The sequence below is a fragment of the Onychomys torridus genome, chromosome 17 (assembly GCF_903995425.1).
Source record: "Onychomys torridus chromosome 17, mOncTor1.1, whole genome shotgun sequence".
NCBI classification, from domain to species: Eukaryota; Metazoa; Chordata; class Mammalia; order Rodentia; family Cricetidae; genus Onychomys; species Onychomys torridus.
In genome coordinates, this window is record NC_050459.1 from 8,721,639 (window position 1) to 8,746,141 (window position 24,503).

At 46.3% G+C, this 24,503-nt stretch overlaps 1 protein-coding gene across 1 annotated transcript; it reads right to left on the reverse strand.

Annotated features, from left to right (window-relative positions):
- Positions 1 to 3,262: 3,262 nt before the first annotated feature.
- LOC118569156 (sperm acrosome-associated protein 7-like) lies at positions 3,263 to 22,939 on the reverse strand. Its single transcript, XM_036166882.1, has 6 exons — positions 22,846 to 22,939; positions 11,183 to 11,245; positions 9,521 to 9,622; positions 8,588 to 8,674; positions 3,845 to 3,925; positions 3,263 to 3,333 (listed from the first exon to the last, which is right to left on the reverse strand). The coding sequence occupies exons 1-6, from the start codon at positions 22,937 to 22,939 to the stop codon at positions 3,263 to 3,265; spliced, it is 498 nt and encodes a 165-aa protein (XP_036022775.1).
- Between the last annotated feature and the right edge of the window lie 1,564 nt (positions 22,940 to 24,503).

Here is a 24,503-nt window from a genome sequence, read left to right on the forward strand (position 1 = left end):
AAAAATCATCCTGAGTGAGGTAACCCAGACCCTGAAAGACAAGTATGATATGTATTTGCTTATATGTAGATATTAGCTGCTACGTCATTGATAACCAGGCTACAATCCATATCGTGTAATTCATATACATACATGTATATGTATATGAATTAGGGGGTTGAGGCATGGGAAGGTCATGGGGAAGGGAGAAGGGGTAGTGGGAAGGAATATAGGGAGATAGAGCTAAAATTATGGGGTGTTTGTGGGGTAGTATGGGAAGCTAATACAGTAGAAACCTTAAAATGCATACATCTAAATGAGATCTCCAAACAGGGGGGAGGCAGAGTCCTGATTGGTCATCTCTCATCACCAAATGAAGCTTTCAGTACCGTATTGGGTTACATCTAATCGAGTTGTTGTCCAAAGGGGCCTTACAGGAATCCCCACACAACCCAGGCTGTTGCCAAAACAATAGGTTGCTCTCCAAGGTCTGACGGCGAAGCCCCATTGCTGAAGACAACACCCACATACAACTCATTGAAGATGGAGACGTCCCGACGCTACTGCCCACATAGAGCCTCCACCCTACGTCCCAACCTCTTTGCTACAGGAAGATACTCTGCACACTATCAAAAAAGAAATGTAAACACCAAGCCAGTCTCAAACACTTTGCAGTGGTCTACTACCTGCAAGATATGCTAGCGTAGCTATGGTACAAAGCTTGCGGGAGTGACTAACCAATGACTGACCTGACTCAGGGCCCACTCTGTGAGACGGACTCCATGTCCAACACTGCTTGGGTGACCAAGAACCTGAGACTAGATTACCCAGCGTTCTAGGAAGAACCGGATATTACTGGCCTGAAAGAAAAAAGAGGGGAAAAAAAGTAGTGATAAATGACTCCTAATGACATTCTGCTACACTCGCAGATCCATACCTTATGCAGCCGTCATCAGAGAAGCCTCCTCCTGCAGCAGATGGGAACAAACAAGGAGACCCACAGGCAGACATTTTGGGGTGTTGTATTTTGTTTTCTAGGTTTTGTTTTATTTAGTTTCTGGGGATTTTTTTTTTTTTTTTGAGGACTTAAAGTTGAGGGGTAGGGTGAAGGAGAAGAAGGTATGGAAGGATGGATGGCAGGGAGAATATGACTACTAAGTTTTGTGTGTGTTTGTTTTTGAGACAGGATTTCTTCTCTGTGTGACAGCCCCGACTGTCCTGGATCTCGCTCTGTAGCCCAGGCTGGCCTCGAACTCACAGAGACCCGCCTGCCTCTGCCTCCCGAGTGCTGGGACTAAAGGCTGCACCACCGCCGCCTAGCCATTAAATTTAAAATGTATATTTAAATTTATTCTTCAGACTGAAGCTTCCCTTCCCTCCACTCCTTCCAGTTTCCCTCCCTTCCCCCTCCACCTGCCCTCCCCCATCTCCCCAAGAAAAGAATAGGCCTCCCAGAGACATCTATGGAACACGGCACAAGATACAATAAGATCAGGCACAAAACCTCATATCAAGGTTGGGTGAGGCAACCCAGTAGGAGGAAAAGGGTCCCCAAGAGCAGGCAAAAGAGTCAGAGATACTCCCATTGTCAGGAGTCCCCCCAAAACACCAAGCCAACAATATAACATATGCAGAGGACCTAGAGTAGACCGGCACAGGCTCCGTGATTGCCGCTTCAGTCTCCGTGAGCCCCTCTAAGCCCTGTTGATTCTATGCTGTGCTCACCGGATGTCCTCAACCCCTCTGGCTCCCACAATTCCTCTTCCCTCTAAGCTCTGTGTGCTCAGTGGAGACCCCCAACCTGGGCTCTCTCTCCAGCTAGTGTTTGGCTGTGGGTCTCTGCTCCCATCAGCTACCAGATGCTGCCCTCTGATGATGACTGGACTAGACAGGGATCTGTGAGTATAGCAGACCATCATAGGAATCACTTCATTGATGTTTTCTTTTGTTTTGGCCACCCTTGTCTGGTTCTACCCTGTGATCTGGGCTATGCAGCCTCTTGTTCCTGGTCACCCAGGCAGTGAGGGTCATGGGATCCCTCTCTGTGGTGTGGGCCTATAATCAGACTACGCACTGATTATCCGCTCCCACAGGTTCTGTACCACCATTGCTCCAGCACATCTTGCAGGCAGGACAGATTGCAGGTCAAAGGTTTTGAGGCTGGGTTGGGGTCCTAGTCCCTCTACTGAAAATCTTGCCTGGTGTTTAGTTGGGGTCTCTATTGCGGTGATGAAACACCATGACTAAAAAGCAAGTTGATATCACTGCTCATCACTGAAGGAAGTCAGGACAGGAACTCAAACAGGGCAGGATCCTGGAGGCAGGAGCTGATGCAGAGGCCATGGAGGGGTGCTGCTTATTGGCTTGCTCGGCTTCCTCCCTCCCTCCCTCCATTCCTCCCTCCCTTCCTCCTTTCGTCTCCTCCCTCTTTCTTTCTTTTTATTCTTCTCTCATACAATACATCCTAACTGCAGCCTCCCCTCCCTCCACTCCCCCACCCCCTGCCCGTCCCCTGCTCTTCCATTTCCATTCAGAAAAGAGCACCCTGCTTTCTTAGAGAAACCAGGACCACTGGCCCAGAGGTGGCCTCACCCACAGTGAACTGGGCCCTCTTCCTCTTCATTAATAAAGAAAATGCCTGACAGCTGAACCTTATGGAAGTATTTTCTACAGCTGGTTACAGAAGACGGACAGTTCGGCTCCATATCCTCCATGACTAGGACTCGCTAGGGTCACCCTTATGGATTCCAGGGACTTACACAGAAGCCTTCAGAAGTGTCACAGAGTGCTGGTAAACTCATTTCCCAGCATTTCAAGGTGGATGGCTGGTAGTCAGGGTGGGGACACTCATCCCTGCAAAGCTCTTAAATAACCCACCAACACCAGCTACAACAGAAACAAGTGAACAGTGACAAAATCCCAGGTCTTGCTCACTTCAGAGGGCATAAGAGAGTTTACTCTGGAACCAAATAGGAGTGACCGCAGCCCAGGAACATAGATCCAGGGCACCCCAAATCCCGTGTTCAGATAAGGTCTCAGTGTCCACTGCACTAGGTTTCCAACCCCACTCCACGCCCTCTGATTTCAGTCATCTCTCCCATTTTGCATAATTAAAAAACAATAAAAAGCTAAAAAGCCACTTCTGATAACTTAATGTTTAAATATGCAAATTTTATTTGGTGCTCCTTGAGTGCGGTTCTTCACACAGGGTGGTGGCTGCCCCACTCTATTCTGTCCCTGGTTGGGCAGTGGCTTGCCCCTCTGCCAGTCTTGGTACTTAGGGCTAGATTAGTTTCCCCAGGAGTTGTCTGGTTCTGCTTTTCCGAAGCTTCCGGTTATTCTTGAGATGAGTTCCTGTTAGAGAAGAGATTTCCTTGAGTCATTATGACTGTCCCGCTGATTGTCACCAAGCCTGTGTGGCACTGACTCCTCTGTCACCTGGATGGCATTCAGGAGGCATCTGTGATATCAGGTGCCCTTCAGGTACAAATAGGTGGACAATCATGGCTGGAAATCATGGCGGCAGGAGCATGGGGCATTGATCAGCCTGCATTCACAGCCGGGAAGCAGAGAGACATGCATGCTGGTATTCGGCCCACTTTCTCCTTGAAAAGAATTGCATTTGTGTGTGTGTGTGTGTGTGTGTGTGTGTGTGTGTGTGTGTGAGAGAGAGAGAGAGAGAGAGAGCATGCACACAACTTGAGTATCAGTTATTCCCTTTCAGCATGTGGGTCCCAGGGGTGGAAGTCAGGCCGCAGGCTGGACAGCAAGCACCGTTACCTGCTGAGCAGTCTCCTGGGCCTCTCCTCCTCATCCTGTCCAAGCCCTACCTCCCCCCAAGGATGATGCCATAGCTTTTGCTTACCAATAGCTCTTCGAATAGTGTCAATGATTTTCTCCAGGGCTTCAAGGCTTTTCATCTGAAAAAGTGTTTCTTTCTCTTCATCTGTGGGAACAGGAAAGGGCAATGACTAGACTCCACAATTACTGTTTAACCACAAACGTTTTGAAACCAGGCCACTGGGCTCTCAAAACATAGCGTGAGCATATGTGTACGTGTTTGTAGCCTGCTGTCCTGTGGCTACCAGGAGGGCCTATTCAGTCTGAATCCATGAAGAAACAAAAAACTCCAAATAGTCATAGTCATTCACCATTAAACAAATGAAGCTGGAGGCCAGATGAAATGTTTTAAGTCCCTGGAGGCAGGAAAAATCTCACATACCCAAACTGAGAGCTGTTCCACAGAGAGCCTGGTTCTTCGAGGTCATCGAAGACACAGTGGAAGAGGAAGCAGCCGTGTTCGGGACACTGAGACAGTGGACAGGTGGCATTTTTACGGGCTCTGGACTCAGAAACACAGTAGAGGGGTGCTGATGTTTGCATATGCTGTGTACATGGGAACTGAAGTTCACAGGAAGAAGCTGTGCCTTGTGTGTACCCTCTGCAAGGCTGATGATGATTGACTGACCGATAGAACTACAGTGAGTGTGGAGAGGTTGGAATGTTGCAAGTCTGATTATAGTCTATATGGGCAGTCTTTTGCCACTTACTAGCCATTTCTTGCCCACCACAGTGTCTGACTAACATCTTTGAGACTATTAGGGAAAACCTTCTGGAGTATACAAACAGACCCTTAGCTTCCACCGACCCAAAAGCTAAGAATGTCCTCAGATAGGGTCGAGGCCTGTAGCAGAGACTTCTCGCTTGTCTGTAACAGCCTGCCTGGCTTCCATTGATGTATTTTAACAGTGTCTTGATGTATAACTTCCTTTGTTCTATTACTATGAAAAGTTGGTGAAACTGTGACCTTGTCTGAACACAGATTTGGGGTGCCCTGGATCTATGTTCCTGGGCTGCGGTCACTCATAGTTGGTTCCAGAATAAACTCTCCTGTGACCTCAGAAGTGAGTGAGACCTGGGATTTTGTTACTTGTTTCTGTTGTAGCTGGTGTTGGTGGATTATTTAAGAGCTTTGCAGGGATGAGTGTCCCCACCCTGACTACCAGCCATCCACCTTCAAGTGCTGGGAAATGAGTTTACGAGCAAGCGCTTTGTGAAACTTTGAAGGTTTCTTGTAAGCTTAAAATACTGTCACAATGGATGCTATTTTAAGTGCCTTGCTCTCCTTTTTTAACCTGTCCTGGGTTTTTTCCTGATCCTTGTTCCCTAGGCAACAGCTGCATGCACAGGACCATACAGTAGCCCACTTCCCCTTGCAGGTAGGTAGACACAGACTCTGGTCTCCCTCAGTAGCACTTGGCAAACAAGCATCTTTGTTTACACTGACCACCCTAATTTGTAGTGGAGGCCACAGTGTGTTGTCTTCAGCTTCCTTCCTGCCATCTCCACAGCTGCAAGGCCTCAGCTCTGATGTGAGGGCTCCAGGAGCTTCTTATCCCCTTCCTAGAGAGAGACAGACATACTGCCTTGTCCTGGACCTGGGAGACACTGAGGGGCAGGTTAGCCCACAGGCCACATGCCTCCACTTTTCCTTTGGGCCCTCTGTTACAAAGTTGAAATGCTCCAGATGTGCTTCCTCTTATGCCCTCTGCCACCCATGTACTCTGCAGCAGCCAGACACGGGGCTGGTTCCCCACCTCCCACTACCTGCTCTACCTGGAGCCCCAAGCTTGCAGCTGCATGCTGCAGTCAGCATTTCCACTGGATAGTGCTGGAATTGGGCTGGGAAACATGCATTCTCTAGCGGGCTGACACACTCTCAGCACCCTATGTTGTTGCCACACAACACTCTTGGCTGATGCTGCACACCCAGAAAGGTCCATGTGAAGATGAAGGTGGTACGGAACAGTGTGCCAGAGCTGAGTTTGACATCAGCGTCCCAGGGCCTGTGTCTCACCTCCTGTCCTCTGTTCTCTGTGTCCTCAACTTTGGCATCACTGGCAAAGATGAGGAAACACTGGAGGAGGGGGTGCTCTGCTGTGTGCTAGAGACCTACAAGTACAGCCATTTTTCTGACACGAGTGACCATATGTGAAAGGGAGTGGATGCTTTTACTCAGCACAGCACACCTGCTGTACCCATGGCAGCTCTGGGCAGGGGCTGCAGCTTTGATACCTCCCAGACATAAAGAGGCCATGAGCTCTCCATCCAAGCAAAGGTACCCAGACAGCAGGAGGGCCTGGCTTACTGTCTGTTCCAGAGACTAAGAGCTCAGGGCAGCCTCCAGGTCCAGTAGTGCTCACAGCCTTGCTCCCTCACCTGGTTGAATGTCTTTTCCTGGAACTCTCCTTTCCCCGGGAAGGGCTCCAGCAGAGGACCTGTGTGCCGAGGATGAAGATGGCCCACTACACTTTGCCTTCTCACACTGACTCCCACTTCCGCTCTAGGTCATGGGGGCCTAGACTTAGGCTTTGTGGGCAGTCCATGATGTGACCATGGAAAGAAGTTGCCTGGCTACGGCCCATCCCTCTGTGCCCTAGAGACCTGAAGTAGGGACTAACCAGAGATCAGGAAGAGGAGCAAAAACTCAGGACATGGGATTCCCAACCATCAGAATGAGCCTTGTGTTGAAAGACCTGCAGCCTGACAAGATACAGTCCCCAAGCAGTTTTTGTCAGATTCCAGGTCAGAATGATCTGTGCCACCCTGTGTCTCATGCCCCAGATTTACTACAAAGCCTGGGAAGTACAACTCTCGTATGAAGCCAGCCATCACTCCTGAATGTGTGCTTTTGTTTTGAAGATCTGTTTAACAATTATTTATGTGTTTGTGTGTGTGAATATATGTATGAATATATGAATCATACAGGTGTCTGTGGAGTCCCAGAGAAGTCACTAGATCTCCAGTTGTGAGTTCCTTGACATGGGCATTGGGAACCGAACTTGGAGCCTCTGCAAGAGCAGCAAATGCTCTCAATGGCTGAGCCATTTCTCCGGCCCCATGGGTGATATGTTTGCTGATAAAATCTCCTTCCAGTTCACATTTTGTCTATTTGAATTCTTCCTCGGTCTGAGACAAGAACGTGGAAACAGTGGATGGAGGTCTCTGCCTGCCTTCTGACTCAGATCTGCCTAACCTTCTTCGCTGGCAGTGTCTTTTGGCAACAGGTACCTGGCAGGGAGTCTGGCAGGGGTGTCCAGAACTGAGGGCTCTGCCACATGGCTGCTGCTGAGACCCAGGGCTTCCTTTCTTGAATGCTGGCTGGTTAGCTCAGTTCTACAGGGGGGGATCCCAGGCACCCAAGGACCCTCCTTCTTCCTACACTTGCCACCTTCTTTTTCTGGATGTTCCTCATATTACCCACATCTCACACCAGTCTCTGGTGATCTCTAAGTCCCCTCCAACCCGATCCTCACCCTCTCCATCACGGACACATATCTCATATGCATTTTCACTCAGTCCCCGAAGAGGCTTGGCTTGGCTTGGTCAAACCATTGCAGTGAGGGATTCATTTGTACTAATGGCTGGTGTGTGCCCAGGGTCCAGAATAAGTCTCCCACAGGACCCAGTGGCTCAGCGACTCCTTGGGGAGGGAGGGACTCCATATGGTGGCCATAGGCCAGTCCTTAGGCCGAGGCAGCAGTGCAAACCTCAGTCTGGACTGGTTCAGGTTGTTTGCTGACCTCCAGTGAGCAAGCACACTGTTCCCAAGGGTGTAGCCAGCTCCAGGGCCCTGGTGGTACCTCAGGGTCCCCTCCCCCTTCTTTGTTAGAGCCCCAGATCTCCTTATCCATGAGGCTGGTCTCTGTCTCTGAGTCTACTTTTGCCTGCCACTATGCATAGGACAATCCTATGACCTATGGATTCACCTGTACCCTCTGGCTGTAGGCAGCTACCTGAAGAATCCTTACCTATTGATCTAGAACCATTAGCTAATGTCAATCAAACTCATGAGTGGGACAAACTCAAGGGTGTTAGAACAACCTAGAACAATCATTTTAAATAGATCTGTGTTCTTCTTTATGCCATGGAGACATCATTCTGATACACCCTAAGTTTAAGCAGCTGGAGAAGACATGAAGGATTGAAATGCAGGTTCCCATGCCCATATTGCATCACCGCTATTAATGTATTAGTATATTCCCTCTTCTATACCTGAAGCCACAGTCGAGTCCCACATGGAGTTACTCCGCAAGCAATGTACATGTACATCCCATGTACACATGTCCTTCATTGTGTCTATTCTTTACATCAAAGAGCTGTGTCTCCTGTGGGTGTCAGTGGTGGCAGACTCATCTGATGGAGAGAGGGAGGTCTCCCCCTGCCGTGAGGGCACTCTGTCTGCTCTTCTACCCTTTCTATTGAGGGAGAAGTGTCTTAAGTTGGAAGTCTGCGAGAGGACTTGGCTTGTGTTCCTTCCTGGTAACTGCCCACTTACAAGAAGATGTTTCCTCTGGGCTAGCCTGGTCTGGGTTCCGCACGGACAGGGCTAGGGAGTTGTGGGATCCTGAATCCCAGTGCAGGACTAGACACCTGGGGCATCTTAAGGCTTGGGACACAGTAGGAATCCTACCTAACCAGGTGCAGCAGCCACCAACCCCAGCAGAAGAATCTCTGCTCTCACCCAAGCAGAAGCATCTATCTGTACCTGGCTGGGGCTCCCCAGTTAGGTTCTGAGCCCAGTAAAGGGTTGTGGGTTTATATTTACCATCAAAGGAAAGGGTATCTATGATCCCAGAAGATAATTGCTTCTCTTGATATTTCTTAGGAGTGCTGGATTCTTTCTTGTGGACTTCTTTGATGAGGAACATAGAAAAAAAAAAACAGGGAAGTATTTTCCTGTTACATGCTTGTGAACATTTTTGGCCCGAGCCCTATTTTACAACATTGAGTTGGAAGGATGGCACAGTGTCCAAGTTCTAGTTGAATTGTGTGCTGGAAAGTTAATCTTTAAATAATCAGGAGTCATCTAACCACCTCGAGCCTGGTGGTTTGGGACTAGGGTGAAGAAACCCTTAGCATCTAGTTAATTCTGAACTAAAACCTCCCAGGAAGTGTTGAGTGCTCCTGCCTCTGAGTGTGTTTCCCCAAAGCCCCTCCTTGCCACTGCCTGGTCACTTCTTCCTTCATGCCCTGAAACGCCTCATCTGCTCACGGTCTCACAGTGTGGGGCTGCGCTTTGCAAAGCATGTGATTTGCTTTTGTCCCCTGCTCTCCTTGGTCTTGGGCATGTCATCTGCTGGACCTTGGTTTTACTTTAGTCATGTGGTGCAACAGAAGGGTTCCCGTAGAAGCCGTAGGTGAGCACAAGGAGATGGTGTGTGCTAAACTACTGGTCTGGCTCATCTGTAAGCCTGTGCTCCTGCACTGGCTGAACCCTGTTCACATCCAGGAGCTTAGAACATGCATGGATGTGACCCAGAGATCACCCCAGATGAAGCAAGCTGCCTCTGCCTTGGTGGTGACTCCCTCCATCTCACGGCACCTTAACAGTGGCCTTGGACCATGGCTTCTTTCACATGTCCACTTGCTCTTGCCCAGATGTGGCTGAATCTAGTGAGTGCTCATGAAATAAGGTCCTGTGTTCAACACCACGTGTCTAAAAATACTTGCAGTTGTGGGATAAAAAGGATATACTTGCTTTTACCTTTCGTTGTTTTTGATTGTGAGGTTGTTGATGGGCTTTGATTTTCCAAATATGATAGTTTCCTTGGCTCCAAAATCTCCCGGACTAAAATTTCATCTTGGGAAAAGCACACAAGAATATGTTATAGAGGCAATGGTTCAGGGCAGATGTTCTGTGAAGAATTGAACTCCAGGCAGAGCCTGTCAACACTATGAATAGAAAACCCAAGGAACTTTTGGATAGTGGCCTTTACTCTGCAGAATTCATCTAGGGAGGCTGTCCATACTGTCACCTCCCTAAATTCAGAAAGATCGAGATTATCTGAGTATCTCCTGAGCACCCCTATAATCCAGATGTTGAAGGTTTCTCAATGCCCATGTCTTCAAAGGCTTGATTCCTCAGTGACACTACTGGGAGTGATGGAACCTCTTTAAAGGTGGAGCCTAGAGGGAGGTCTTTAGGGCATTGGGGTTATCTACATGGGAGGTGTGGGGCCCTGGTCTCTTTTCTCTCTTTTGCTCCTTGGCCATGAAGTAAATGTTTTTACTACCACACACTTGTACCATGATGTGTGACCGGTTGCTCAAAGCAACAGAGCCAACCAAACAAGGACTAGAAACTCCAAACTGACCCCAAATAAATAAATAAATAAATAAATAAATAAATAAATAAATATATGGTTATTTCTAGCATTTTGTCATAGTGAGAGAAATCTAATACACTCTTCATAGACACAATGCTAAACCTAGCCCCTGCCAAAACCTAGCCCTGGCCCTGCTCATGACTTACTTTCTGTCCTATGATCATTTTGTCCTGACTCTGCTCTCAAGTGCTGACAGAACAGCTGTGTTTTCTGCACATGTCCAGCCATTTTTTTGTGCAGTGTAACTCTGGATGACCTGGAACTCACTCTGTAGACCAGTCTGGCTTTGATCTCAGAGATCTGCCTGCCTCTGTCTCCTGACCTTGGAGTCAGAAGATGAGGCCTCCTGTATGTGACTCAGGAGTAGCTTAAGAGGGTAGACAGGGTAGCATAGATGAGCTGTGAACATGCATTCAGTCATTCATATGATCAATCCATCAGTTGGGAGTCCATGATGGTTCCCCAGCCCAGACTCAGAACGAGCAGAGCCGACCTTCCTGGAAGAGGTCCCTCCTGGGAAGGGCCCCTGTCACCTGGTGGCATCTACATCTGAACCTTCCTGATGAGGCTCAGCTGAGAGCAGCTTCATAGCCATATCCTGTGTTCCTGTGGTCTACTCCTGACCCCATTTGACAGGTGACCATGGGCAGACAGTTGCCCAGGAAGTGACCCCTGCCTACTGCAGATCGAGGAGGCCGAGGAGCTGTTCCTTGGCCTCAGATCTCACAGTTGCACACACATTGCATCAGTGTGTCCAGCTAAATATGGATTCTGATATGGAAGGCTTGAGTGCAGGGTGTTTGAAAAAAGTCCACGGGTGACAGACTCCTGCTGTCTGTCCACATGTGTGTTTGTTCTGACAGTCACTCTGATTTCAGTAATTTAGTCACTAGCATTCTGGGCCAGAAGAATGTAGTTCTGACCTCAAACCAGATCAGTTCCTACAGTGCCTGGGACTGACACCAGGTTGTCTGCGAAAGGCCTTGGTGAGTGCTACCCCCTCCCTCACCACAGACCACCTGAGGAGTCCTTACCAAATACTGTAGCTATATCATCATCCATAGTTTTAAATCCTGGCAGTTGTTTAGAACGTGAACCTGATAGGGAAACAAAACAAAACAACAACAACAAAACAACCCTATAGTAGTTGTAGAATATTATTTTTAAGGTGTGTTACTTTTGTTTATATAGCATTTGTTAAACTCTGTGAAGCTGTGTTACTGTGCCTGTCTAAAACACCCGATAGTCTATTGAAGAGCTGAATGGCCAATAGTAAGGTAGGAGAAAGGATTGGTGGGGTTAGCAGGCAGAAAGAATATATAAAAGAGTAAAAAAACATTTTGATGCCCCACATTGGGCACCAAAATGTTGGTTTTTTTTTTTTTTTGTTGTTGTTGTTCTTTTGGAGGGCCCTCCACCCAGCTCCCAAATAAATCACACACAGAGGCTTACTCTTAATTATCAACACCTGGCCTTAGCTTGGCTTGTTTCTTGCTAGCTTTCCTTAACTTAACCCATCTACCTTTTGCGTCTGGGCTTTTTCTTTTTACATATGATTTTACTCTTACTTTGTGGCTTGCTGTGTACCTGGGTAGCTGGCCTCTGATGTCCTCCTCCTTCTCAGGCTACTTCTTCCTTCTTTTAGATTTCTCTTTCTATATATTCTTTCTGCCTGCCAACTCTGCCTATCCTTTCTCCTGCCTTGCTATTGGCCGTTCAGCTCTTTATTAGACCATCAGGTGTTTTAGACAGGCACAGTAACACACAGAGTTAAACAAATGTAACATAAGTAATACACTTTAAGATAATATTCCCCAACACAATAGTTTTACAGCATTTATTTTTTATCCACTTCTCTGTGAACAGATAATTGTGAGAGATGGCCCCAGCCTGGTCTAGAGGAAGGATCCTGTGTGGAGTGCTGCTCTTTCCCATGTGTGCTGAGGAAAGCCCTCTGGAACTTGAGTTTCTCATATGGAAGATGGGAAAGACATTACCCATGGGATGGCTGTGTGCATGGAACCCATGATCTCCCCAGGTGCCCTGAGTCGAACCTGCCCTCCTGGTCACTGGAGTCACCTACACAGATGGTAGGACAGTGTCCACACTAGGGACAACTCAGCTCTATCACAGGGGCAAAGAAGGAAGAGGGTCACATGCACTGTTTTGTAGGAAGCAGCACTTTGCCTCCTGCATGGCTGGGGACACCAGACTGAGAAACTCTGGCCTGGGATCCCATCTGAGCAGCCCAGAGCCCAGCTTGGCACACAGGGAGAAGAAGCATTTGCTCAGCCTCTGACTGAGGTTTTCCATGTTGCCAGCCAAATACTCACTTTGTCCTGTGATGAGAAAACACCTCCTGAGTGTGTTTCTCTGAGCCCCAGGTGACCCTGCACACTCACTTATGCTACCTGAGGTTCTCTCAGGGGGAGGGGGAGGCCAGAGGCTGGTCACCTCATTCTTCCCACGTGAGCAGAGCCCTCCAGGGTGGTCTGTCTGCAGTTAAGAAGTGGAGTCTCTGAGTAGTGAGCTAAAGAGTTCTGGATGGCAGTTATCTCCAGAGTCCAGGGCTGTCTTATCTGTGATGTCTGCTTCCTGATGGACGGGAGGAGCTGTGCTGGGCATATAGGGTCTAGCTGTATCTAGACACTCTGGCAGTGCTGAGGACCAGTTTCTCCTCTGCAGCTTCCAGCACACACGTCCTCCTCCTGACATGACCTTTGTTTATCTCAGGGGCTGTGGTGTCTCTTGATCTGGTACATCCCTTGGTTTGAGCTCAGGGTCAGTCTCTTCCTCCAGCTCTCAGGTCCTGGGACCCCCGAAGATGGCAAGCAGGGCCACCTTCCCTTCCCTTTCTGAGATACAGAGCTCTGTCTGGGAGAAGTAAAGTTGCCGCTAAACCAATGACAAAGCTATTCTCAAAGGCTTTAATGATGGGCAATCTGCATCCCAATGTGTTCATCTGCACGCTCAGAACAAAGGGAAGTATGTAAGGAGGTCTGTGCCGGTGATGACAATTGCTTCCCAGTGTGCTGACCTCGGTAAACCAAACAAACAGTACAGTTCTCTTTGCATGAGACATTAATGGATCATTACGAATGGGTACAGCTGCGCAGCGCCAGCACTTTGTTAAAAATATTCTTTTCATTTTGCGTCTGTCCCATAATCACAATGGAAGCATTGTGTGAGTCAGCCGTGTGCACATGCGTGGTGTGTATGCTCATGTTGTCCGTGCCTGTTAACGTGCATTGTCAAATGTAGCTGCTCTGCCATGGTTTTCCTGTTGTCCCCTCCTCCAGAGAGTCACAGCTTCCAGACAGCACACACCCACAAGGTCAGGACACTCTGATGTCTTATCATTATCAACATCAGCACATTCTGGTTTCATAAAGTTCACTGTTGAGTTCTGAGTTCAGTTAGTTTAGTGAATGCAAGTCAGAGCCCTTCTCCATTATAAGGCTCACACTAACTGCTATCCTTCTAAGTAGATAGCACCTTCCCATGAGGAAATCACACACACTTGGCAGTCACAACTTGGTCTCCTGGCAAGCAGTGGGAGCACCCCAGGATGGGGTGAGGATACTTTTGTTACCCTCAGGGCAATGGAGAAATTTTCCTTTCACTGGCCTCTCAAGCTGAAGAAGACTGTGTGTGTGTGTGTGTGTGTGTGTGTGTGTGTGTGTGTGTGTGTGTGAGTGAGAGAGAGAGAGAGAGAGAGAGAGAGAGAGAGAGAGAGAGAGAGAGAGACAGGGCTATGGTCAGATCTCAAGCCAAGAAAGACCTTGGTGATCACATAGAACTATGTCTAGGTCTCAAGCTAGGGAATCCTTGGGGGTAATACATGGTTATGGCTAGATCTTTTATGAGGTTTGTTTTTCATTTGTTTATTCATTTAGTTGTTTTTTGTTTGTTTATTTATTTATTTATTTATTCCTTTTTATACAGGGTCTCTCTACAAAACTCTGGCTGCCCTAGAACTTACTTTGTAAACCAAGTTGGTCTTAAATTCAGGGCTCTGCCTGCCTTGGTCTCTGGAGTGTTGGAATTAAAGGTGTGTGTCACTGGGCAGTGGTGGCGCACACCTGTAATCCCAGCACTCAGGAGGCAGAGGCAGGCAGATCTTTGAGTTCGAGGACAGCCTGGTCTAAAGAGCCAGTCCAGGTCAGGCTCCAAAGCTACAGAGACCCTGTCTCGAAAAACCAAAAAGAAGGAAGGAAGGAAGGAAGGAAGGAAGGAAGGAAGGAAGGAAGGAAGGAAGGAAGGAAGGAGTGTGTCACCATGCCCAGCCTAGCCTTGTGGCAACCATTCTAATGCAGTTTCAAGCTAGAGAAGACTGTGAATGCTATCCCAGTTTTGATGAGGTCTTGGGAGAAAATGACTGGAGAGCACTGAGATCAAATCCCTTAACAAACACCAGTTGAGGAATTCTCAAGCACAAGCAAGAGTCGTGCACGGCAGTAGACAAGTGAGGCTGGCAGAGACACTCATGAGGACCAGCACCCTGTACCTATTCTGGATCCTTCTGACACCCACTGCCATATAAAAATTTGCTATATAAATGACCCAGAGTATGTTTCTTTAAGAAAAAGGGAGGCCAGCCATACTAATACATTGGTGGATTCTTTAACTTAAAGAATAGGGGAGATAAGGGGCTGGAGAGATGGCTCAGCAATTAAAAGCACTGATTGCTTTTCCAGGGAACCTGGGTTCAATTCCCAGCACCTACATGATAGCTCATAACTGTCTGTAATTCCAGTTCCAGGGGACCTGACATCCTCATACAGACATGTAGGCAAAACACCAATGTACATGAAATAAAAATAAATTATTATTAAAGAATAGGGGAGATAAAATCCCCACTAAATGTAACCTAAGTGTGTGTAACTATAGGAGGGCTGAAAGTCCACTCCTATACACTCACATCATAGCAGCAGCAGGGATTAACAGCATAAAGACTTTGAACCTGATCCTCTAAAAGACCTCACTGTAGCTAGATCCCATATCCTGTTAGCTCATATACTGTAGGCAAGTCCAGAGGAGTAACCACCACAGGTGGTCCGTAACATATTTCCAGCGGCTGGCATTGTGCCTTCCTGAACTATTAGAGAGACAGTGCTCTTGTGAGACTGATCGAGAAGGAAGTACACACTGTGTCAGAACCCACTCACCAAGGCAAACCGGCCACATGGAAATGAGACTGTGAAGTTCATGTGAAAGGTGCACAACAGACCAAGATTCCACATCCATCAAGCACAGGCTCACCAAGGTGACCCGCACAAGGTTAAGCTGGTCAAAATTCCAGCGTGGAGAGGAGTCCTGAGTCCCAGAGGAGCGGGCTGCTGAGGAAGGGGAGCCACTCCTGAAGATGTGGCCACTAGTAGGTTACTCCTGCCAGTAGACAACTATACATCATGTGTATGTAAGCAACACCAGCTGGACTTGGGGTTATGCATGGAGGCACTCTGGAAGGAAGCAGTGGTGGATGTTTATGGTCAATTTACACTGTAGAGTATGTATGGAACTTTCAAAGATTTAAAAATATTAAAAAACAAAACCAGGCTGCTCACTAAGAACGCCCATGTGTAACACTGGAGCAAATATCCATGCCAACAGCTATACAAATGTCAACGCAGAAGCAGTTAGTCGAGAACACAGGGTAACATGACTCTTCCAAAGTCTAGGACTCTCCAGTGACCAACTCTAAAGATATCTACATGATGAAATGACAAGGAATGATTTCTAAAGTGAAATTCTGTAAATTCAAAGAGGCCAAAATAAATAGTTGAACAAATTACAGAAGATAACATTGGACATAAAAGTATCTTCAGTAAGGAGATGGAGATTCTGAAAAGCACAACTGGATGCCTGGAAAAGAAATACCCAGTAAATCACACAAGAACATGGTAGAAAACCTCAAAGATATACCAGATCAAGTGAAAGAGAGACTATCAGGGGCTTGAAGCTAAGGCTGGTGTGTAACCACACTCAGAAAGTAGTAAAGAAAAAGAGGCAGAATAAACAACATACAAAATCAATAATCTAGGTTCAGTGGCATTTGCAGTTATTCTCAGCATTAGGGAGGCAGAGGTAGGCTGATATCAGTATGTTAGTGGCCTGCCTGGCTTACATAGCAAGCTTTAGGCCAGCCAGGACTACATGGTAAGACCCTGTCTCACTCAACAAAACAGACAAAAATGTCTTAGTCACTGTTCTCTTGCCATGAAGAGACACCATGACTAAGAGGACCTTCACAAAAGAAAGCGTTGAATTGGGTGCTTGTTTCCAGCATCAGAGGCTTAGTCCATTATCGTCGTGGCAGGGAACATGGTGGCATGCGGGCAGGCAGGCACGGTGCTGGAGAAGTAGTTGAGAGCTACATCCTGGTCTGTAGGCAGAGAGAAAGGACAACACTGGACCTGGCTTGGGCTTTCGAAACCTCGAAGACCACCCCTTGTGACACACTTCCTCTAACAAGGCCACAGTAATCCTTCTCAAGTAGTGCCACTCCCTTATGACTAAGCATTCAAATGTATGAGCCTATAGGTGCCATTCTTATTCAAACCACAAAAACAAAAAACATCCAAAAGCAAAATCAACCATTAAAAAATGAAATGATGCCAAAAAGAGGTACAGAGTGACTGACTGAAAACTTATTCATTAATAACATAACAGATACTCTCCCCACCACACAAAGTCCTGGGGGAAATATGGATGTGTAGGCATTTAGAACCCTAAATAATTTGATCAAAATAGAACTGTCTACCAGCCATCATAGGTAGACCACCAAAAGTAAAGAGCAAAGAAAATAATATGGGGAGCAAAGTTTGTTGGCTGGAGGGACTTACGAACTCTGGGATCTCTCCCTTCCTAGTGCAAGTGACCTGAGCCCATGGTGTAAGACATGTCTTAGAAATCAGCACTGTGCTCTCAGTAACAGCCCAGGACCTTGTCTCCTAGGTGACTCCAGAGCCTATCAGGTTGACCATCAATGGTAATAACCATCACAACACCTCCAGTAATGACTGAGTAGGAATGGTCTCCATTCTTCAATCAAAAGACACAGATTAGCAGTTTGGATTAAAAGCAGGATTCATTTTAGGTATTGCCTCCAAGAGGCACGTCTGTCAAAGACAGATACAACCTTAGTATGAAAGGACAGAAAAAGGAATTCCAAGCAACTGGAGCTAGGAAACAAGGTTTGGGCCTCCTAATTATTAGAATATTTAATTATTAGAAGATACAATTATTAGAAGATCTAATTATTAACATTAGAATCTATTATCTGACAAAAATAGAGTTCAAATATTAGAAGAGACATCTGTTACCTCATACTGATAAAGGAATCAGTGTATCAAGAGAGCATTACAATTTAAACACATGAACACTGACCACAGGGGCATCCAATTTCATAAAACAATACTAGTAGATGTAAAGACACACAGAGATTGACCCCTGCACAATACAGTGATGTCATTCACGGGTGAGTGACATCAGTACCCTGCTTTCACTGGATGATACTTAGGTCATTTGGTAATGAAAATAAGTAGCTGAGGTAAACAGATCCAATGGATTTAGCTGATCTCTTCAGAACATTCCACCCAAACACAGCAGAGTACACATACTTCTCAGCAGCTCATGGATATTTCTCTAAAACAGATCATACAGTAGACTACAAAGGAAGTCAAATTTATTGTATTCTCTCTGACAATGGAATAAATCTAGAAACCAACAACAGTAAGAGAAACTACAGGTCATGTATACATCCTTAAAGAGTGAGCAGCACTCGATTGGATGATGACTGGATCATCATCAAAATCCAGAAGGAAAAATAAATCCTAGAGTCAAGTGTGAGTAAGAATCTACAGAACAGGGCTGGAGAGATGGTTTAGAGGTCAAGAGTACTGACTGCTCTTCTAGAGGTCCTGAGTTCAATTCCCAGAAACCACACGGTACTCATCTATAATGAGATCTGGTGCCCTCTTCTGTATATATAATAAATAAATAAATCTTTAAAAAAATCTACAAAACCTATGGGCTATAACAGAAACAGTTCTAAGAGGAAACATTATGGCCAGTTAGATGGCTTTGCAGGTAAGACACTTGCTGCCTAACCTGATGACCTGAGTTCAGCTCCTGGGATTCATGGGATGAGAGGAGAGAACTGGGTCCTGGCAAGCTGTCCTCTGACCTCTGTACACACACTGTGGTGTGTGCATGCACATACACACTAATAATAATGCATGTTATTTTATTTTGAAAAGAAGGGACTTTATGTAGTTGCCTACATTAAAAAAATTAGAGCTCAGATAAATAACTCAGTGATTAGCTGTAGGCCTTGGAAAAACAGGAAAAAGCCAGATCCAAAATCAGTAGGCAAAAATAATCAAGATCAAGGTAGAAGAAATTAAAGAAATAGAAATGAAGAAATAATATGAATAATAAAACCAAAGAGTTACCTCTTTGAAAAGTAGGATTAGCTAATCCTTAGCCAAATTTACCAAAGGAAATGAAGACCTAAATACATAAAATTAGGGATTAAAAAGGAGGCATTGTAACAGATAACAATGACATTCAGAAAGTCAGAGAAAGAATTTAATAGTGTAAAAAAGCAATGAGATTGAAGAAGTGATAATAACAGTAAAAATCCCCAATTAAGAAAACCCGAGCCGGGCGGTGGTGGCGCACACCTGTAATCCCAGCACTTGGGAGGCAGAGCCAGGTGGATCTCTGTGAGTTCGAGGCCAGTGAGTTCCAGGACAGCCTCCAAAGCTACAGAGAAACCCTGTCTCGAAAAACCAAAAGAAAGAAAAGAAAACCCCCAGCCGGGGTTGATTTGCTGCTGAATTCTACTCTTACACTCTCTCTCTCTTTCTCTCTCTGTCTGTCTCTATAAATATATACATACATATGTATATATTGAGTACACACACTCACACATATATATGTATGTATGTATGTTTGTCCAGTGAAAGTATTCAAAAAGCTGAGCAGAAAGATAAAGAAGAGGGGAGATTGGAGAGATGGCTCAGCGGTTAAGAGCACTGACTGCTCTTCCAGAGGATCCAGGTTCAATTCCCAGGACCCATATGAGAGCTCACAACTGTCTATAACACCTGTTCTAGGAAATCCAACACTTTCACAGGCATACATGCAGGCAAAAACACCAATGCACATGAAATAAAAATAAAAAAAATATTTTTTAAAAAAAGATAAATAACTGTGGAATTTGGCAAGAAAAGGAGTGTAGGAAGTTTAAAATTGTGACTGAAGTGGGGCTAAAAGGAAGCTCTGATTTTTTTTTTCCGGAGACAGGGTTTCTCTGAGTAGCTTTGGAGCCTGTTCTGGAACTTACTCTGTAGCCCAGGCTGGCCTGGAACTCAGAGATCTGTCTGCCTCTGTCTCCCAAGTGCTGGGATTAAAGGTGAGCATCACCAGTGCCCTGCGAGGCTCTGATTCTTAAAGAGAAAACTCCAGCTCTGCACTGGGACACTAGAAAAGATGCCCAAAGGCAAGACCTGCCAATCAAAGGCTCCAGATTGTGAAGTACTAATTCATTTGAGAGGAGAGAGCTTTAACTGAGGATGCAGTGGAGGGGTCTATTGCTGGAAAATAGTCAGCCTGGTGTTTGTTTTTGCTCTTTTGAGGAGCCCACTACTCAGCTCCCAAATAAATCACACACAGAGGCTTATTCTTTTTTTTTTTTTTTTTTTTTGGTTTTTTGAGACAGGGTTTCTCTGTGTAGCTTTGCGCCTTTCCTGGAACTCAGTTGGTAGACCAGGCTGGCCTCGAACTCACAGAGATCCTCCTGGCTCTGCCTCCCGAGTGCTGGGATTAAAGGTGTGTGCTACCACCGCCGGCTTTTTTTTTTTTTTTTTTTTTTTTAGAATTGTGAGGGGGTTTTGTTTGTTTGTTTGTTTTTGTTTTTGTTTTTTTGGAGCTGAGGATTGAACCCAGGACCTTGAGCTTGCTAGGCGAACACTCTACCACTGAGCTAAATCCCCAACCCCAGAGGCTTATTCTTAATTATCAGTCTGTCCTTAGCTTGGTTTGTTGCTTGCCAGCTTTTCTTTTCTTACATTAACCAATCTACCATTTGCCTCTGGGCTTTTCCCATTCTCTTAGTCTTAATCCACAGCTGGCTGTGTAGCTGGGTGGCTGGCCCCTGATGTCCTTCTTCTTCTCTGGCTCCTGGATCTCTCCTCCCAAGTTTCCCCTCTCTCTGCTGCCTTGCTATTGGCCGTTCAGTTCTTCATTAGACCATCAGGTGTTTTAGACAGGCACAGTAACCCAGCTTCACAGAGTTAAACAAATGCAACATAAGCAAATAAAATAATATTCTACTACAGAGACTTATGCAAATTAAAACTGCATTGAGATGCCAGTCAGAATGGCATCCATTAAGAAAACAGGAAGTCTAGTGGGACACCAGGGATCATGCTCACTGCTGGGGGGATGGAAACTAGTCTACCTACTGTGGAATTCAGTATGGAGGGTCCTCAGAACAACTAAAGGAAGTGGCACCATGAGCCAGTTCCTGGATATTTATGCAGAGGACTTCAACACATCATGGAGCTGTTTCAACACTGATGTTTATTGCAACCCAGTTTACAGTAGCCAAGTTATGGAACTAACTTAGCGTCCTAATAACAGATGGATGGATGGATAATAAAAATGTGCTGTCTGTACATGATTGAATCTTCTTCAGCCACAGTGAACAGCGAAGTTATGTATGTCATTTGCAGGAGAGAGATGCAAGTGGAGATGACCACGTTAAGGAAATTAATCCAGCTTCTGAAAGGTAAATGTCCTGTATATGTATATAATATGAAGGTAAGGCAACGCTCTCTGGAGGAATGAAGGGGGCTGAAGGTAAGGCAGGTGTGGTTTGAACGAAAATGGCCTCATAGGCTCATGTGTTTGAATACTTGGTCCCAAGAGGGCGGAACTGTTTGGGAAGGATTAGGAGGTGTGGCCTTGTTGGAGGTGTGTCACTGGGGGTGGGCTTTGGTTTAAAAAGCCCAGGCCATGGACAGGTGTCTCCATGACGGGTAAGGTGACCTGCTGATGTCCTATGCAGCCTAAGTCAGAGGCTCATTTTTTAGTAAAAGTGTGGGGGGGGAGACCTGTAGGGCCCTGGCCCCTGTTTTGGGTAACTGTTGCCTTGCTTGCTGACTTTGACCTTGATATCCTCCCTAAGCTAATTCTCTGCGAGATTCCACCCTCCTGAATGCTTAAGGGAAGTTCCTTGCCTGTGTATCCTGCATATTGAGCGTTAGCAGCTTAGATGCAAGATTGTAAAACATTGGAAGCAAACTTCTGCCCTCTGGGGTTCTCCCATAAAAGACATTCAGCATTAAAAAAAAAAAAAAAAAAGCACAAGCCATCCTCTCTCTGCCTCCTGCTTGAGTGTAAGGATATACACTCTCAGCTACTACTCCAGCGCCATGACTGCTGCCATGGCCCCAACATAATGATCACGGACTCTTAACCACTTGGAACTGTGAGCCCCAAATTAAATGCTTCCTTTTATAAGTTGCCTTGGTCATAGTGTTTTGTCACAGCTTTAGAAAGGTAACTAAGACAGCAGGGTAGAAAGATACGGGAAGGGATGTGCTTGGCACATATTACATACTTCTATGAAAATGTTGATACATGGTGTGGAGTTATGTACAATGAATGTACACAACGAAAACATTAGTAAAAAGTAACTTTAAAGTTATCAGTTAAAAAGTACCAAGGGGCCGAGGATATGACTCTCACTCAGTAAAGGGCCTGCTGTGCAATCATGAGGACCTGAGTTCAGATCCCTAGTACCCACATAACATCTGGGCATGGCGGTGCACATCTGTAACCACAGGACCAGGGAAGACAGAGACACGTGGATGCCCAGAGGTAGCTACCCAGATAGTTTAACCAATCGTTGGGCTCTGAGTTCAGTGAGACACCCTGTCTTGAAAATATAGTGGAGAGCAATAGAAGACACTCATTGTCACCCTCTAGTCTCCTGTGCACAGGTATGCACACATGGCTGCATGGATGTGTGTGCCATTAAAAAAAAAGTACCAAAGAACAAGCTAAAATAAACTAGCAAAATGTTCACAGTCATTTAAATCCAAGAACATCAACCCATCCTGAGGTTCCTGTCACCCTTCCTTTCCTTTTAGGTAAGTTAGACTATTTCTGCAGGTTGATTAAAATTAAAACACAGGATAGAACAACTCTCCCATAGACTTGCAGAATTCCAAAGGACTTCAAGACAGAAACTGGAATTGGTTCAACGGTACATTTGCATAGGCAGGAAGGAGAACACCTTAGTCCATGCCTGCTGGTCTAAGAAAAGACCTGAGGCCATGTTGTTACAAAGAACATAAATGTATTCCTCACACTCAGGCAGGTGTGGTGTCTATGGAGGGTTGCTCCTGGCTCCCGAACAATGCTCACTGCTGCATGATCAAGCAGGAAGTGGCCAGGCAAACCAGTGAAGTACTACAAAGACCTTTTTGGCAGGGGCCTTAATCAGGTCCCTAGGGAGAGCCCTCATGGCTCAGTTACCATGAAGATCCCAGCTAGCACCTACTGTCAGCATTTCAACACCTGGAATTTGGAAGGGGACCCCATCAAACAATAGCAGAGAAACACATTACCTGCCTGGTTCATGCCTATGGTTTTCTATCTGCCAGTCTCCTGGGGACTCTACCTGAAAACTCTCTATTCGGCCAGGGCTGCACATCTGGCCAGCAGCACAGCAGGAAGACAGATAAGAAGGTCTCTACTCCCCTATTCGCTGCCATGGTCCCTCCAGCAGAAGGAGGAGACCCGTCCCTGGAAGGTCTTCAGCCTCCCCAGCCTTGGTCTCCTGGATACATAGAATGTCAGGGACCTGTGACATCAACACCAGGAAGTGACCTGGGTTCCTTTTCCTTGTGAATAGGACTGTGCGCCTGTTGGCTGCTCTTCAGGAGAGGCTGATGGGAGTCAACTGCACACAACTGTGATCTTCTCTCCTTTCCACTGCCTGTATTGTGTCTACCTCAGTCCCAAGATCTTCGAGGACCAGAGAGGCAAGGCATCCATCAAGACTCTTAATGTGAAGCCAAAGCCCAGCATACCTTCTTCCATGAACGGATGGGCTGGAAGGATGCTGGAAGACTGGATGAATTCCAGGGCATATGCCAGGACAAGCAGATCCAGACGGTCCTTGAAGAGCATGGCCTATGGCTCTGCGGTTCCAGGGTCCGGAAGCATGGAGTTCAGGGACTAAAGGCTCCAGGCGCTTGAGTCCCTCCCTGTCTCTGTCTTTCTTTGCATTGGCTTCTGTCTCACTCCCTGAAAGGTCCTCACAAGGCAGAGCATCTGGCCACATTCTCTGTCATCTTCCTCCTGTTCTTCCTCTTGTCCATCAGGACTGCAAAATCCCCGAAACGGTCCTTCTGGTGGCTCATCTGTGCTCCGTACTTTCCCTGCACAAATCCAGCACCCAGCAAGGTCATACAGAATGTATCAGGTCCTTGGCATCAGTTGATGGACCTTAATGATAGTTTCAGACCTAGTGGGACATGAAGTAATCCTAGATGCAGGGCCAACCATGCCTCCGTGACCCAGAGGACCCATTGTGGTGTGCCCCCCAGGGTTCTTGGGTGCTTTGCTTTTTATTGCTTGTATGGGGACCTGAAAGCACGTTCCTGTTTCAATATTCTTCCTCTCCCAGATGTCTTTTAATTCAGTGTCAGTTTGCTGTAGTTTGGCCTCATGGGCGTTGTCATCCAGGAATTCTTCACATGTGAGTGTGTACGTTGGTTGCTCCATAATCTAACAGATGGTTGTTTGGGAATGATACTCTTGGACCAGGCTTTCCTTTAAACCAAAAATGTTTTGTTTGTAGAGGAGCTTTTTTTTTAAAATGTACATTGGTATTTTGCCTGCATGTATGTCTGTGTGAGGGTGTTGGATCCCCTGGAACTGGAGTTACAGACAGTTGTGAGCTGCCATGTGAGTGCTGGGAATTGAACCCAGGTCCTTTGGAAGAACAGTCAGTGCTCTTAACCTCTGAGCCATCTCTCCAGCCCTTGTAGAGGAGCTTTAGGTTAATATAAAAAAAAAAATTGGCAGCTTCTGTTACCTCTTCATTATCTTTAGGAAAATTGGAATTGCTGAAGAAGGCTGATGCTGTGTGGTGGGATTGCTCTCCACCTGAAGTGTTCTCTTTATCTTGAAGTTCAGTGGTTTCACGGGGTTTTAACTTGGCATTTTTCCTCATAAGTTTTCCTATGAGTGACATGTGTATGACCCAAGAAGTCAGAACACACTGTAGTCCCAGAAGCTTTTCTTACCCGTGCCTTCGTGGGGACTGTCAGT